The sequence below is a fragment of the Zootoca vivipara genome, chromosome 14 (genome assembly GCF_963506605.1).
Source record: "Zootoca vivipara chromosome 14, rZooViv1.1, whole genome shotgun sequence".
Taxonomy (NCBI): Eukaryota; Metazoa; Chordata; class Lepidosauria; order Squamata; family Lacertidae; genus Zootoca; species Zootoca vivipara.
In genome coordinates this window covers 35,020,827-35,035,677 of record NC_083289.1, presented here as the reverse complement: position 1 = coordinate 35,035,677, position 14,851 = coordinate 35,020,827, and the positions used below count along the sequence as shown (strand labels likewise).

The window sequence follows — 14,851 nt, the reverse complement described above, 5'->3', positions numbered from 1 at the left end:
ATTTTTATTCTAATAGCATCTTGCGGACCCCTCTGGCATAGCTTGTGGACCCCTGGGGGTCCGCGGACCACCTGTTGGGAACCACTGCTTTAAATGTTTGGCGTGGGTGTGGCCTTGCTTGTCTTGGGCTCTGGCTCCATCTAGTGTTGGTCTCCCTGTCGTCTGCCCTACAAGTCTCAATTGGCACATTTCAAGGGCAAGGAGCCACAGGGATGAACAGAAAACTGTAAGCTATGGGGCACAATCCCACCCAGCCAGGACCCCAGGGAGACCTCCTTGGAGGAAGACCCATGAGAAGAACCTGGGTACCAGGAAAAACCTGTTGCAGTCCTAAGGCAACTTTGAGTACTTTGGCCAACGTGGTGCTCTCCAGATGTTGTTGGACTACAACTCCCATAATCCCTCATCACTGTTCATGCTGGCTGGGGCTAATCCGCTGGAGTCCAGCATCTGGAGTGCCACAACTTGAGGGACACTAGTCTAACGGGCATCTTATCTGGCCCCCAGATGACGCCTTCAAATACATACCAAAACCCTGATATGCCTTGACCCTTGATTTCCCCCATGGCCCAGACCTCAAAAGTTGAAGGAAATTGACAGTGGCAAAGAGCTGGGTCTTCTGCCTCATTCTGCGACCCTGATCCAAACCCCCCATTTCTCCACAGCTGCTTTTGGGGGTCCTGGCCGGGTGAGACTGTGCCCCATAGTTTTCTGTTCTTCACTGTGTCTCCTTGCCTTTGAAATGTGCCAATTTTATCATCATGTCTTATCACCACCACCATCATTCTGTTATTCCATTGCACATATCTGTGTAGGAGGAAAGAAGCTCTGGAATGATGTCAAAACATCTTTCATCAAGTGGAAGGGAAAGGGAGGAGAATCTCCCATTAGGTTGCCTGATGATGGATGCAGTAGAACCCAGAAGCTTGCATACTCTGCAACCAACCTCAGATGTCCATACCTAAGTTGCTAAAATGTTTGGTAAAATGTTACTACAAATCTTTGAGAGCCAACATGGAAACTGCGGCCTGTCTGTTTCTTTGGCCAGAGCCGTCTCTATCCACCATGCATGAAACACAACGGCGTTGCTGGTTTTGCCTCTCTCACTTCTTTTAAAAACCCAAATGTTGACTGGGCCTCTTCTTGTCTCTTGTTTACTTCAAGCTCTCCCCGGAGAGGGCTTATCTGGCTTGATAGGGCTTTCCTCTCCCTGTCACAGGCAGCTCCAATCTACACCCCCATGCTGCCCCCTCCACAAGCACAAACACACCAGTTTTAAGTTCAAAAATGTCAAACTTCTCTGCATGGAAAAAAAATGTTTCCCAGGATTGATTGAAACCAGATGTGCAGCCTCCAGAAAGGGTCGGAGGAGTCACAGCTGGAACAGCTTTTTGCTTTCCTGGTCCTCTATTCCAATTGTCCATTGTGGCTGGATTGCTTTGGCACGGCAGGAAGGGTGCCTGGGCAGACATCCAGAGCCCTGATGCCCTACTGATGGGGCAAGGACAAGATCAGGACTAAGAGGGGTTGAAGGAGGGCTTTTAGGTATGGTGGGGAAGAGCTGTGGCAGAGCATCTCTCAACCCCCAGCATCTCCACATTAAACTGGGAGAGACTCTTGTCTTAAACCCTGGAGAGTCACTGCCAGCAAGAGTAGGTCAGAGGTGGGGAACTTCTAGCCCAGGCACCCCCAAACTTCGGTCCTCCAGATGTTCTGGACTACAATTCCCATCATCCCTGGCCACTGGTCCTGTTAGTTAGGGATCATGGGAGTTGTAGGCCAAAACATCTGGAGGGCCACAGTTTGGGAATGCCTGTTCTAGCCCTTCAGTCTAATTAGGCCCAGCATGGGTCCCAGTTTGGCTCAGGAGGTCCTACCCCCCAAACCATGCCCAAGAGCTGCCTCAAGGTGTGCTACTGACTGTCCATTGATTGGCAAGTGAGGTTGCTGTCACTACTCATCAGCTGTCTGGCACTGAGAGCACACCGGCGGGGACTGGCTGTATGTACTGTGGAGCTTGCCTAGGTAAAGGTAAAGGGACCCCTGACCATTAGGTCCAGTCGTGACTGACTCTGGGGTTGCGGCGCTCATCTTGTGTTATTGGCCGAGGGAGCCGGCATACAGCTTCCAGGTCATGTGGCCAGCATGACAAAGCCGCTTCTGGCGAAGCAGAGCAGCGCACATAAACGCCGTTTACCGTCCCGCTGTAGCGGTACCTATTTATCTACTTGCATTTTGATGTGCTTTCGAATTGCTAGGTTGGCAGGAGCTGGGACCGAGCAACGGGAGCTCACCCCGTCGCGGGGATTCGAACTGCCGACCTGATCGGCAAGCCCTAGGCTCTGTGGTTTAACCAACAGCACCACCTAGGGGAACCCAATAGCACAGCCAACCCCAGCAGAAAGCAGGTGGGAAATTATTGCTGATCAGCCAATAGGCAGGAACTTTAAGGCTTCAATATTTTGTAGGAGCGATTCAAGCACATCCTGGAAATTTAGGTTTCTGAAACTAAAGTGGACTAATGTGCTCTGTTACCTTGGTGCAACAAACCCACTTAAAACAACAACAGTTAGGAAAGTGATGGTGAAAAGGAATGAAAATTGTGGGATGAACCAACGATTAAGAGGAAGACGCATTGTCGCCACCCAAGCAAATCAGGGTGAATTCAAGATGAATGCTCGTTGTCATGTAACCACCCTGTAAATAAATCAGAAGGGATGCGCCATGAAGACTGGATATAGTCTAACCCGGGTGTATGTTCTGTGGAAGCAAATCAGGATGGATGCTCACTAAACAGGTATTTGGAGGGTTGCTGGAAAAGATCCAGAGGTGGGGTTACTAGATATCTGCCAGAGCTCTTTTCTCATTGTGCCTTGCTGCAAACTGTGTGTATCTTTATTTATTTATTTTGGACATGGTTGTTTCTCATCTACATTTCTCCCACAGATGGAATGGTGGGTCTGGCTCTTAGATCAGGCAGCCCCCAAACTGCGGCCCACCAGATATTTTGGCTTACAACTCCCATGATCCCTAGCTAACAGGACCAGTGGTCAGGGATGATGGGAATTGTAGTCCAAAACATCTGGAGGGCCGAAGTTTGGGGATGCCTGTCTTAGATACTTTGCCCTTCTTGGGAGAATTTTTAAACGGACAGGTGTGTTTATTAGGCAGTGCAGCAAAACTTTCTCTCTCTCTTTCTCTCGCTCTCTGCCTAACATTAGGGCCAGTCTTGGGAAAGAAGGTGGCCCAATGAAATGATGATAGGGTTCTTTAGGCAGCAAAATGTCTTGGGCTGGCCTTGCCTGTTACGCTTTTTCTGTTACGTATGGTGGGGTTGGCCAGGGAGGAGATCAGGGAGCGATGATGGAAATCTTTTTTAACCCCTTTCTGGCTTCTGGGGTTTTGCTAGGTGTTCCCTGCACAGGTCCACATCTCCTTTTGCAACCCTAAGAATGTGTGTGTGTGTGCATTTAAAAAAGCTGAAATTCTTAGAAAGTTGGAATCTGCCATTTTTCTGCGCTGATTCATGGGGCAGATGCCCACAGCCATTTCAGTGGTTTCAGTGGTGAATGTGTGTCCTTTCCTCATCCTCTGTGGGATCAAAGATATGAGGCACACCTGCCCTAACTCAGGAGCGAGGCCTACTGCATATTCTTCCTAGCCAACCCCCCCCTCTTATCCACTAGGGCCTACAGCCCCTGGCATCTCAGGCCCATCTATTTAGCAAGACAGGCAAGAGCCAAACCCATTTGTCTTGTAGCTGAAGGCCTCCTGGGGAACAAAAAAAAGTCTCTCAAAAGCGTCTGTCTCCTTGCACCTGTTCTATCAGTTCCTCCTGGACAGGGAAATCCATGATGGGGATTTATCTGACATCTTGCGTGCTGCAGCATTTGCTCGGAACTTCTTCTTCTTTTTAAAAAAATCTTATCCCCATAATCCTCCCGGCTTTCTTCCCTCGAGGATGTTTCAGGCCCCAAACAAAATCATTCTTCTTATTTGGGATTTGCTTTTTTGGCATCTCCGCACTGGCCTCTGGCTTTTGATCTGGAAATATTTATTGCTGAGCGCATCGCAGGGTTGTGGCGGAGGGTGTGTGTGTGTGTGTGTGTGCCTTTGGAGGAGCGCTCTGGACAAAGCCTTTGTCTGCATGGAGGCCAAGGAGAAGAAATTCCAGGAGGCTGGATGGTGGGAAAGGGCATGAGGTTGCTAGGAAAGAGTTAGAGGGTTTGCACGGCAGGCATGGAGTCCCAGAAAATACACAAAAGGCCTCAGAGCGTCTCCCCCCTCCCCACTAACCCAAAGGATGCTGCAGAACGCCAGCTGCAATGCTAAAGGTAGTTCAAAGCTTCCATATTTGAGGGTAGCGACTCATGGCCTCTGGGGTAGCACAGTGAAAGGGACAAGCAACTTGTATGAAAGGGAGCCTGACTATGCCCTCTCCAGATCCCGCCCTCCACCCATTTTTAGTGAGTGTATTCTGCAACAAGCCACTTACACAATAATAATGATAGATTTATACTGGGCCGTGGGGTGTTAGGGGAGGGGTAGTACCTCTGGTGGGCGACACGTTGTGCTCCTCCTGGGGTAGTCCGTCCACCTTTGGTCACCCCACGCAGCACTTAGCTCTCACTTGTGGCTCCTAGAATCTGTCAGCATGTGACAGCGGCCAGACCCTGGGAGACAGCTTTGACTGGCTGGCCAAACTAGGAGAGGGTAGCCAATGGGGCTCAACCTTGCGGGACATCTTTGGGAGAAGAAAAGGCCCAGGAGTACACCCTGCACAAATCCAGAGCAGAGTGCCTAAGATGGTTGACCGATGCCCTGTACGCCTCATCCCGGCAACTCCTGCAGCCAAATTGCTGCCAAAGGTATTGCTCTGCTTTCCTTTGGACGACATCCGCAAGGCCAAAAGGGAGCCCAGGATAGTCACTTTGGTGCTGCAAATGCAAAGTTCGACTTCACCCCCGGAGGCACACTCCATTGTCTTTCAAGATAGACGGATGCCAACAAAAAAAAATTATTGTACACATTACAGTGCATTGTAAGACTCAGAGCAAGTGCACATTTTTAAGGAGGGCTGTGTTCTGGTTCACATACCTTTTCGGAATGTGCAAATTAGGTGGGTTCACCTTGAAATGCGAACTGAATCAAATTTCTTCTGCTCCCTATTCCCAGACAGAGCCCACCCCTTTTTTATCCTTCCCCTGGCTTTCTCCCAAACGCTGGTCTTTTCTTCATACATCCTTTCAAACATGAGCTCAGCTTTACAGCTGCAGGCGCTTGGCCTGCCCTTTGCCCAGTTGCATCTCCAGGGACGCCAAATTCTGCCGTGTCAACAGATTTGCTGGGGAGGCCTGGAGACGGTGACCATGACGTGGGCAGAGGAGAAAGACGGTGCCTCTATTTCCTTGCCCACGCTTCCCCCTGCTAAGGGGAAACTACCAGCGAACTCGGCCTCCTGAGCTCTCGACACCTGCGATGCTCTAAAAGCCTTCCAAGGGAGGAAGTTCACAACACAGCCTTCATCCTGGCGTCAAGAGAGGGTTGGCTGTGGGTCCTGTGTTGTGGAGCACAGCCCTCTATTTGAAGGCCTCCTGAAATGCTGCCTGGTCCTAGTCTGCCTTAAAGATCAGGCACCTTAAAGATCAGGAAGGGAAAGGGCAGCAGAAGCCTTGATGTCGCTTATCCACAGCAAGTATCTGGACCACAGACCGAGCAATTGCAAAGGTTCCCTGATCACAGTCTTCCCTGCTAGGATGAGATGCATTGCATTTCTATTTAAAGGGTGATCATTATCCCAAGCCAGAATTAAGATTGCCGGAAGAAATATCAACAACCTCAGATATGCTGATGACACAACCTTGATGGCAGAAAGTGAGGAGGAATTAGAGAACCTTTTAATGAGGGTGAAAGAGGAGAGCGCAAAATATGGTCTGAAGCTCAACATCAAAAAAATTAAGATCATGGCCACTGGTCCCATCACCTCCTGGCAAATAGAAGGGGAAGAAATGGAGGCAGTGAGAGATTTTACTTTCTTGGGTTCCATGATCACTGCAGATGGTGACAGCAGTCACGAAATTAAAAGGCGCCTGCTTCTTGGGAGAAAAGCAATGGCAAACCTAGACAGCATCTTAAAAAGCAGAGACATCACCTTGCCGACAAAGGTCCATATAGTGAAAGCTATGGTTTTCCCAGTAGTAATGTATGGAAGTGAGAGCTGGACCATAAAGAAGGCTGGTCACCGAAGAATTGATGCTTTTGAATTATGGTGCTGGAGGAGACTCTTGAGAGTCCCATGGGCTCCAATACTTTGGCCACCTCATGAGAAGAGAAGACTCCCTGGAAAAGACCCTGATGTTGGGAAAGATGGAGGGCACAAGGAGAAGGGGACGACAGAGGACGAGATGGTTGGACAGTGTTCTCGAAGCTACGAACATGAGTTTGACCAAACTGCGGGAGGCAGTGGAAGACAGGAGTGCCTGGCGTGCTTTGGTCCATGGGGTCACGAAGAGTCGGACACGACTAAACGACTAAACAACAACAATTATTTCTAAATATGCACCTCTCTCTCTCTCTCTCTCTCTCTCTCTCTCTCTCTCTCTCTCTCTGTGTGTGTGTGTGTGTGTGTGTGTGTGTGTGTGTGTGTGTTTTAAAGACTTCCAGAGTACAGGAAGGCTCTTCTAAGGAGAACGAAGCTCTGGTATGATGTATCTCTAGGAATTAACCCCCACGCCAGGCCTTCCCATCTGACAAAGCCTGAGGGTGGCCCCATAGCACCCACTACTCACCTACAACCATGATGTTGAATTCGAAGCCGGTCTTCATGGTCTTGATCCGCATCTGGTCCATCACGGCCTCGATCCCCACATAGCCAAAGAGCTTCTGGTCTCCTGTGCTAACGGAAGGGCCATCCCGGGATAGCTGCTCTCGTGCTGGCTGCTCCTCCATGCTCCTCCGCTGAGGCTCAGGGCTACTCTCTGAAAGCGGAAGAGAGAAGGGAAACCTGAACCAGATACTACAGGTGGGACAGGAGTTCCTCCACGCGACTTACTCTTCCCCGTTGCCCTGCTGTACTTCTGCGAATGAGGATTGTGCGCAGAACAGAAAGTCAGTTTAACTGACCAAATTGCTTTATTTCTCTCAGTCCCTCAAAACAGGGGGGTCCATGAGCCACCAGTGGTCTGTGAGCTTCATTCAGGCAGTCCACATCAAATATTCGTATTGATTTGTAACTGTATTCCAAATTCTTTCTTTTATTTCCTATATTGTATTTTATTGCACTACAACACAAATTGGAATACAATGCAAGAAACAAAAGAAGCAGCATGGGTACAATTAAACATCGCACACACACATTGCAGGCAAATAATAAAGAGGCCTGCCAAGACCGCCTGCAATTTTCTAGTGGTCCGTATGTGTGCAGGCGCATGTGTGAGGTGTTTGGGAACCACTGTCCGAAAAGAAGCTGGGGTGCAGCTTTCAAGGAGACAGAAAGCCCAACGCTCTTCCTATGTTCACCTACGGAACTCAGGGCCACAATATGAGGTGATGGCTGCCAGCTGAAATGCTGTTCAAAGGGATTCGAATTCACGGAGGAGGAGGAGGAGGTTGAGGCTACATGTTGATGGCTACTGGACACAATGGCAATAGGGAACCTCCATGTTCAGGGCTAGTCTATCTCTGGATACTCTCTAGTTGGGAGGAACAGCTGGAGAAGGCCTTCTTGCCCTTCTCATGCGCTTTCCAAAGGCTTCAGGTTGGCAAGCATAGGAATCAGGGGTGCTGGACTTTGGTCTGTATTTCTCACTCTCTCGTAACACTCGTGGACATCCAACGAAGCTACATGTTAGAAGATTGAGGACAGGCGAAAGAAAGTCCTTCACGGAACATGTACTGATGGCCACCAACTTGGATGGCTTTAAAAGAGGATTGCACAAATTCAGGGAGGGGAAAGCTACCAAGAGCTACCAGCTTCTGCTCCATGGACAGAGGCAAAAATTCTTCTTAATACTAGTTGCTGGAAATCACAGGAGGGGAGAGGACTCCTGTACTCAGATCTTGCTTGAGAGTTTCCCACAGGCCACGCTGGGTGGCCACGCTGAAAACAGGATGTTGGACTAGATGGACAATGGCCTGATCCAACAGGTTCTCCTTATGTTCTTTCCCCACCACCTCCAATACTTACGTTTGCATGAGACCCGAGGAGAGAGAGCAAATCGTGTTTCAGTTCCACTGATTTCAATGTGTCTACTCTGAGTAGGCCTAGAATTGGAAGCAGTCCCCCTGCTTCTTTTATCTCACTTCCACAGAACCTCCAAAACTACCAGGGGAACTTTGCAAGGAAGGGATCTCTATTTGCCCCTAGCCATGGGGTGGGGGAAAAGGCCTTGAGGCCATCTGACAACTGCACTGCAGCAGGGCCTCAACCGCAGCCAAGGTCACAGAGTCGCAACTGTTCTGGAGTTGGAAAGGGCCACAGGGGTCACCTAGTCCACCCTCCAGCAATGCAGGAACCTTTTGCCCAACGTGGGGCTCGAACCCACAACCCTAAGAGTCTCATGCTCTACTGACTGAGCTAGAGCGGACATAGTACTAAACCCATCTAGTTTAGTACTGTCTACACTGACTGGCAGAAGCTCTCCAGGACTACTGCACAGACTAGGCATAGGCAAACTCGGCCCTCCAGATGTTTTGGGACTACAACTCCCATCATCCCTGACCACTGGTCTTGTTAGCTAGGGATGATGGGAGTTGTAGTCCCAAAACATCTGGAGGGCCGAGTTTGCCTATGTCTGCCATAGACGGAACCTGGGGCCACTGCATGCAAAATAAAAACACTGCCACTGTGCTTCTCTCTAGCAACATAGGAAGCTGCCTTATACTGAGTCAGATCAATAGTCTATCTAGCTCAGTACTGTCTCTACACTGACTGGCAGTGGCTCTCCAAAGTTAAAGGCAGGGACGTCTTCTAGCCCTGCCAGGAGCCCCTAGGGATCGAAACTGGGACCTTCAGCAGATGCTTGACCATGCAGTGGTGACAATCTTCGCTCTGCTGAGTCAGACCTTTGTCACAACTAGCTCAATGTTGGTTATGCTGGCCACCCTCCAACCTTTTCAGGCCCACTTTTAGCCCCAAACGTGCATATGGCGAGCCAATTCTTAATTGCTTACCATATCGTTGCACAGCGGTAGTGCAGCTCTTGCGACCCAGTACAGTGGATTCTGACTCACCAGCTGGAGACCAATGGCCTGCCCTGACAGGCTGTGCTCCAGTCCCACCCCAGGATTTCAGGAAGGGGTCTGACTCCGTCCTACCTGGCGATGCCGGGGATTAAGCCAGGGACCTTTGCATGCAAAGCAGATTCTCTCCCACACAACCGCAACCCTTCCCTTTGCAGAGTCAAATCCCTGGTCCATCTAAGCCTACACAAGCCGGCGGCAGGAATCCAGGGTTACAGGCAGAACTCGCTCTCTCCCAGTCCTACCTGGAGACACCGGGGATTGAACCTGGGACCTTCCGCATGCAAGGCCGGTGCTCTCCCACTGAGCTAGGGCCCTTCCCCTGCAGCATGCTCATTGGGAAAGCGGCCCAAAAGGGGAAGCGGAGGAAGACACACGGCTCTACAACTTCCCTGGCAACGGCAGACCCTGGGGCTCGGAAGAGAAGCTCAGCAAACAGATTGAAATACGCAGCCAGGAGGTGTCAGTGGTTGGGGGGGAATCTCCACAGGGCTGTGCTGGGGGCTGGAAGTAAGCCGCGGGGTTTGGGAGCTCTGCCAGCAGAGATTTCCCCCACCCCACCCCTCCAGGATCACAGAGAGCTCTCCAGACAAGCAGTCCTGCACCCTTTATGGGGAAGACACAACTCCAGCTGCAAATATAAAGCTACACGCAGATATATGGGAAATGGGGGGGGGAGCCACTGGCCCAGGGGCAGAACACGGCCCTTGGTGACCCTCTCTCTGGCCCTTGGGACTCTTCCCACACTCCTTTCCTCCTGGCTGCACCCTTTGGTGGTCTTACTTTATGCCCTCCTTCGGTCTTTATGTTTGCCTGGGAAATGTGTCCTTGCCAGGATGGAGGACAGAGAGGGAGCATTCCCTCCAACATGTTGAAGGGGAAAACCAGGATGCCATCTTCCTGTTTTTCTCGCGAGAGCACGGCAACACATTTTGGGTGCCACGACCTTGTGCAATTCCGCACTGCAATTCCGCCTCAGAAAAAGTGCTTTTTTCCCCAGGGGGAAATCACGTGAGATCGCAGCGTCTCAAATGGCTGCCGGCGGGCTCTCACAAGGAAAAATGGGGTGTCCCATTTTTACCGGGACAGTTGAAGGGTGTGAGGGAGGTGAGAGTACGTGTAGAAACCAGCCTGCTGTAAAAAAAAAAAGGTAGAATTCGCATTTGTGACTCTGGCTCCTTTTGCCTCTGGCCTCATGCACCACCAGCAGCACATGGCCCTCAGAAGGTTGCTGGAAAGGGAACGTGGCCCTCTGGCTGAAAAAGCTTCCCTGCCCCTAGCCTAGGCCCTGAGATCGTGCGGAGCGTGAGATGGCATTTCTCAGCAAAGCTCACAGGATGGGTGGGAGGGGAAGAAGGAACTGAAGAAAGGAACACGCTGCTTCGCCCTGAAATCTGCACAGCAATTAAAGCAGGGCAATATTTGGGCCAAACTTCTAGGGATGTCGCAAATTTGTCACTAGACTGTCACCAGTGGCAGCTGGGGGGACGACCCATTTAGATCAGGGCTGTGAGGCTGGAGTAGGGTGGGTTTAACCCTTTCCCCTCTGTACTGACTCCCTGATTTAAATGCAGCTGCTATTAATATTGTACCTGTCTTTTGGCCCTTTCTATAGCTGCTTCAGGGGGATGATTCAAAGTTGGGAAAACAGCACTGGGGGGAGGAGTTAGGTCCTCTCTACCCCAGCAAATGGCACTGATCCCCACCCCTCCCCGCTCCTCTAGCTCCTTTCAATGGAAGTAAAAAAAAACTGTTGCAAGTGCCAATCATCAAACTCCCACATCACATGCATTGAAGACCGGATAGCTCAGTTGGGGTGCTGATAACGCGCAGGCTGCAGGTTCGATTCTGGTATGGGACAGCTGCATATTCCTGCATTGCAGGGGGTTGGACTAGATGATCCTCAGGGTCCCTTCCAACTCTATGATTCTAAGTAGTACTGAACTCTGCCCCTTTCGGAACCCCGCCCCCTATGTCACCATTCTAGGGTCCTGATCTAGACTGGGTTCCTCTCGCTTAGAAATTTATTGGGGGGGGGAGAAGCAGAAGCAGCTTGCACTGCAAAGATGATGCGTAGTTTGGCCTCAAAGTGGTCTGAGCCCCCGTTGCCATACATGTGTGCTCATGGGGTGTGTGACCTTGCAGCCGCTGTTCACGTGGAAAAGACAAAGCGGAAGAGAGGCATTTGTAATGCAGATGAGCATTCTTGGCCAATCGGAGGCTTTGCATTTGCACAACAACCCAGATTATGCACTTGCATTCGCAGGCAGGTGTAGGGCCCCCTCCCACCTGCTAACTCTCCCCATTCAACAAACACACACATAGCATCACAGAGGAATTAAGCTTCTGAATTCATGTCCCTGGGAACCAAAAGCAGACACATCATCGTTGCACTTATATCCTGCTTTTGAGTTTCCCGAAGGCTTTTGGTTGTCCACTGGGAGAAGAGGATGCTGGAATAGATGGGTCTTTGGCCTGATCCATCCAGCAGGGCTCTTCACAAATTCAGCACAACTTCTGACATCCTCAGGAAAGATCGCTCTTTTCCCTCTCCAATAGACAATGCTGAAATCCCCCCCCCTCCCACCACCTTACTCTGCAAACAGAGGCTGCCTTGCATGTCTCAAGCAGGGTGTGTCTTAAGAAAACTCAGCATAACCATTTCCCTTAAGGAAAAAAAAATAACCGAGTTTAATCTTGCAACAGAATAGTTACAACTCAAACATATTGAGCAACACTGGATGGGTGGTTAAGAGCTGGGAGGGCAGAGCGCAGGAGAAGGTCCCTGTTTCAATCCATGGCATCTCCTATTGGAAGGATCCTGTGATTCAAAGGACGAGAGGTGCCCCATAGGCCACTCTCTAACACACACACACCCTGCTCCCTTGGTCATGAGGTGGTGAATGGAGGGGTCACCTTCTCCTTCCTTGAAAAGGACACAGAGCTGAAGGAGGAAGTTGGGAGGGTGACACTCTGATGTGCATTTCAAAGACTCACGCCCCATCCTTTTCCTCCACACTTTCCAGGCACAGGTCTTCGCTTTAAAGCTTTGCGTATAAACAATTTTCTTTCTTTCTTTCTTTCTTTCTTTCTTTCTTTCTTTCTTTCTTTCTTTCTTTCTTTCTTTCTTTCTCCTGGTGCATTCCCTGCGTTTTACAGCTAAATTGGAGTAAATGGCAACCCACAGAAGATTCAGTTACTGACTGCTCCAATTCTGCAGCAAAACACAGGTGTTTTTTTTCAGGGGGAAACTCCCCCAAAAACACCCTGCTTAGACACAGAGCTTTAAAGCCCAGAACTGTGCCTAGAAATGAGGCACAAAGGGAAGTGTGGGTGAGCTCTCAGATAAATTCTGCTGGATCCACCTGTAACCACCAAGACCTCTTGGAAAAGTTAAGTGTGTGCACACTAGGGTGATGACTTTTTCATTTTCCCCCCTCAAAAATTATTTCCTATAGCACAAATGGATGAACTTTTGCCTATCAATGACAAAAATGAGGCATATTCCATTGAAATATTTAAAAAGGTTACGCACAAACCATTTTTAATTTTTTTGTATGCCATTTTACCATATCATAAAATTGTATTAACAATTCTATATATATTTCATATCAAATTTGGACACAACACCACATTCCACAATGGGGAGTGTTCTTAGCAACATAGGGTATACAAATGTCACACCTGCGCAAGGTGAAAGCCCCTTTTTGGGACCTCAAAACTCAGCCAGCAGACCCTGCCAGGGCATGCTGGGAAAAGAACCTACAGGAGAGGTAGCAAAACATCGTCCTCTATACTGTTACTGCAGCTAAAAAAAAGCTTCCTTGTGTGTTTGATGACCCTATACTGTATAATGTTGTAGATATGTGACTCTAAAGCATGGGTTCAATTTTATATCTGCTTACAGTGACTTCAAAAATGGTCAAAGAACTGATAAATAATTTTTTAAAAAATCATTTGGTGCCTGAGGTTTTTTTTTATCAAATCTCTTTGAAAGTAAGATTTTATCTAATCTTTAATGAAAGCTCATCAAATTATGATACAGGGAAATGAGGTTGTAAAAAGTCATCACCCTAGTGCAGGGGTTCCCAACAAGATTTTCTCGAGGACCCCTCATCGAGCCGCTATTGTGACAATTCCTAATCCTAAAATTAAAAAGTGAGAGCCAAATTAAGAGTCTTTTTATAAGAGTCCAGGGAGGAGGGAGGGGAATGGAGAAGACAGGGTACCTGCGCAGTAGCGCACAAATGAAGCCGACGCGCGCAAAGCATCTTGGGGAGGTGAGCGTTAGTAGAATGTGCGCGCTGCCTCTTTGCAAAACAGTAGTGTTTGTAAAGTGCCACCTAACGGCATACAGCAGAACTACTGCCTCTATCTAATTCTAGTTTTGCGCTAGACTCTGCTCATGCAGGAAGCGGCCAAAACAAAAAATCTGTTATCATACGAAATATATTTAATATATTTTTTATTCTAATAGCATCTTGCGGACCCCTCTGGCATAGCTCGCGGACCCCTGGGGGTCCGCGGACCACCTGTTGGGAACCACTGCCCTAGTGCATACACACTCTCTCTGTGGGGTGGGCAAAGGAAAGGGACAAGAGGGGGGTGCCCATGGCACTTCCTCAAAAATCCAAATGTGCCAATGAGCCTAAAAGGGCTGGCAACCCCTGAGGCAGCTGACTTTGGAGAGTTGCTATCAGTCAAAGGAGTCAGCACTGTTCTACGTGGACCAGAGGCCTGCTTCAGAAGAGTGTTCAGACAACCCCACTGCACAAAGGGATGGGACTTTATATACTGACATATGTACCTCGATTGGAGCAGGGTGCCCCACCCTCTTGCATGGTAGAGGTAAAAGGTAAAGGTAAAGGGACCCCTGACCATTAGGTCCAGTCATGACTGACTCTGGGGTTGCGCGCTCATCTCGCATTATTGGCCGAGGGAGCCGGCGTACAGCTTCCAGGTCATGTGGCCAGCATGACAAAGCCACTTCTGGCAAACCAGAGCAGCACATGGAAACACCGTTTACCTTCCCGCTGTAGCGGTTCCTATTTATCTACTTGCATTTTGACGTGCTTTCAAACTGCTAGGTTGGCAGGAGCTGGGACCGAGCAATGGGAGCTCACCCCGTCACAGGGATTCGAACCGCTGACCTTCTGGTCAGCAAGCCCTAGGCTCAGTGGTTTAACCCACAGCGCCGCCTGGGTCCCTTTGCATGGTAGAGGTACACGTCTACAAATAAACCATCTTCTTGACCACTGTCATCAACTGTCAGGCTTCCCAAGGACACATTTAGCATTACATATAATTTGGCACTTCCGGAGACTCAAGGGGGTATCTGAAGCCTTGAAAACTCTCACCCTGGACAACGTGAGCACAAGCTAATACCCACGCACACAAAAATATCTACAAAGGGAAAACAATTATATCAAATGTTCTTATGTCTTATGACATAAGAAGAGCCCACTGGATCAAGCCAATGGCCCATCCAGTCCAGCAGCCTGTTCTCACAGTGGTAATTTCCTTTGGGAAATCCCAGCAGAACCTGAGCACAAGAGTACTATCCCCTTCTGTGGCTTCTGGCAACCGGTATTAATTTATAACTGGTACATGG

General features: G+C 49.4%; 1 protein-coding gene across 4 annotated transcripts in view; it reads right to left on the bottom strand.

Annotated features, from left to right (window-relative positions):
• The window catches only part of SEPTIN12 (septin 12), a 72,473-nt gene that overhangs the window by 18,900 nt on the left and 38,722 nt on the right, over positions 1 to 14,851 (bottom strand). For 3 of the 4 annotated variants that reach the window (XM_035131210.2, XM_035131215.2, XM_035131214.2), the window contains one exon: positions 6,789 to 6,977. In XM_035131210.2, coding sequence (XP_034987101.2) covers positions 6,789 to 6,977 — 189 coding nt within the window. Of the gene's footprint in view, positions 1 to 6,788; positions 6,978 to 9,485; positions 14,258 to 14,851 lie in introns of those variants that run through there. The other variant, XM_035131216.2, reaches the window with a different exon arrangement.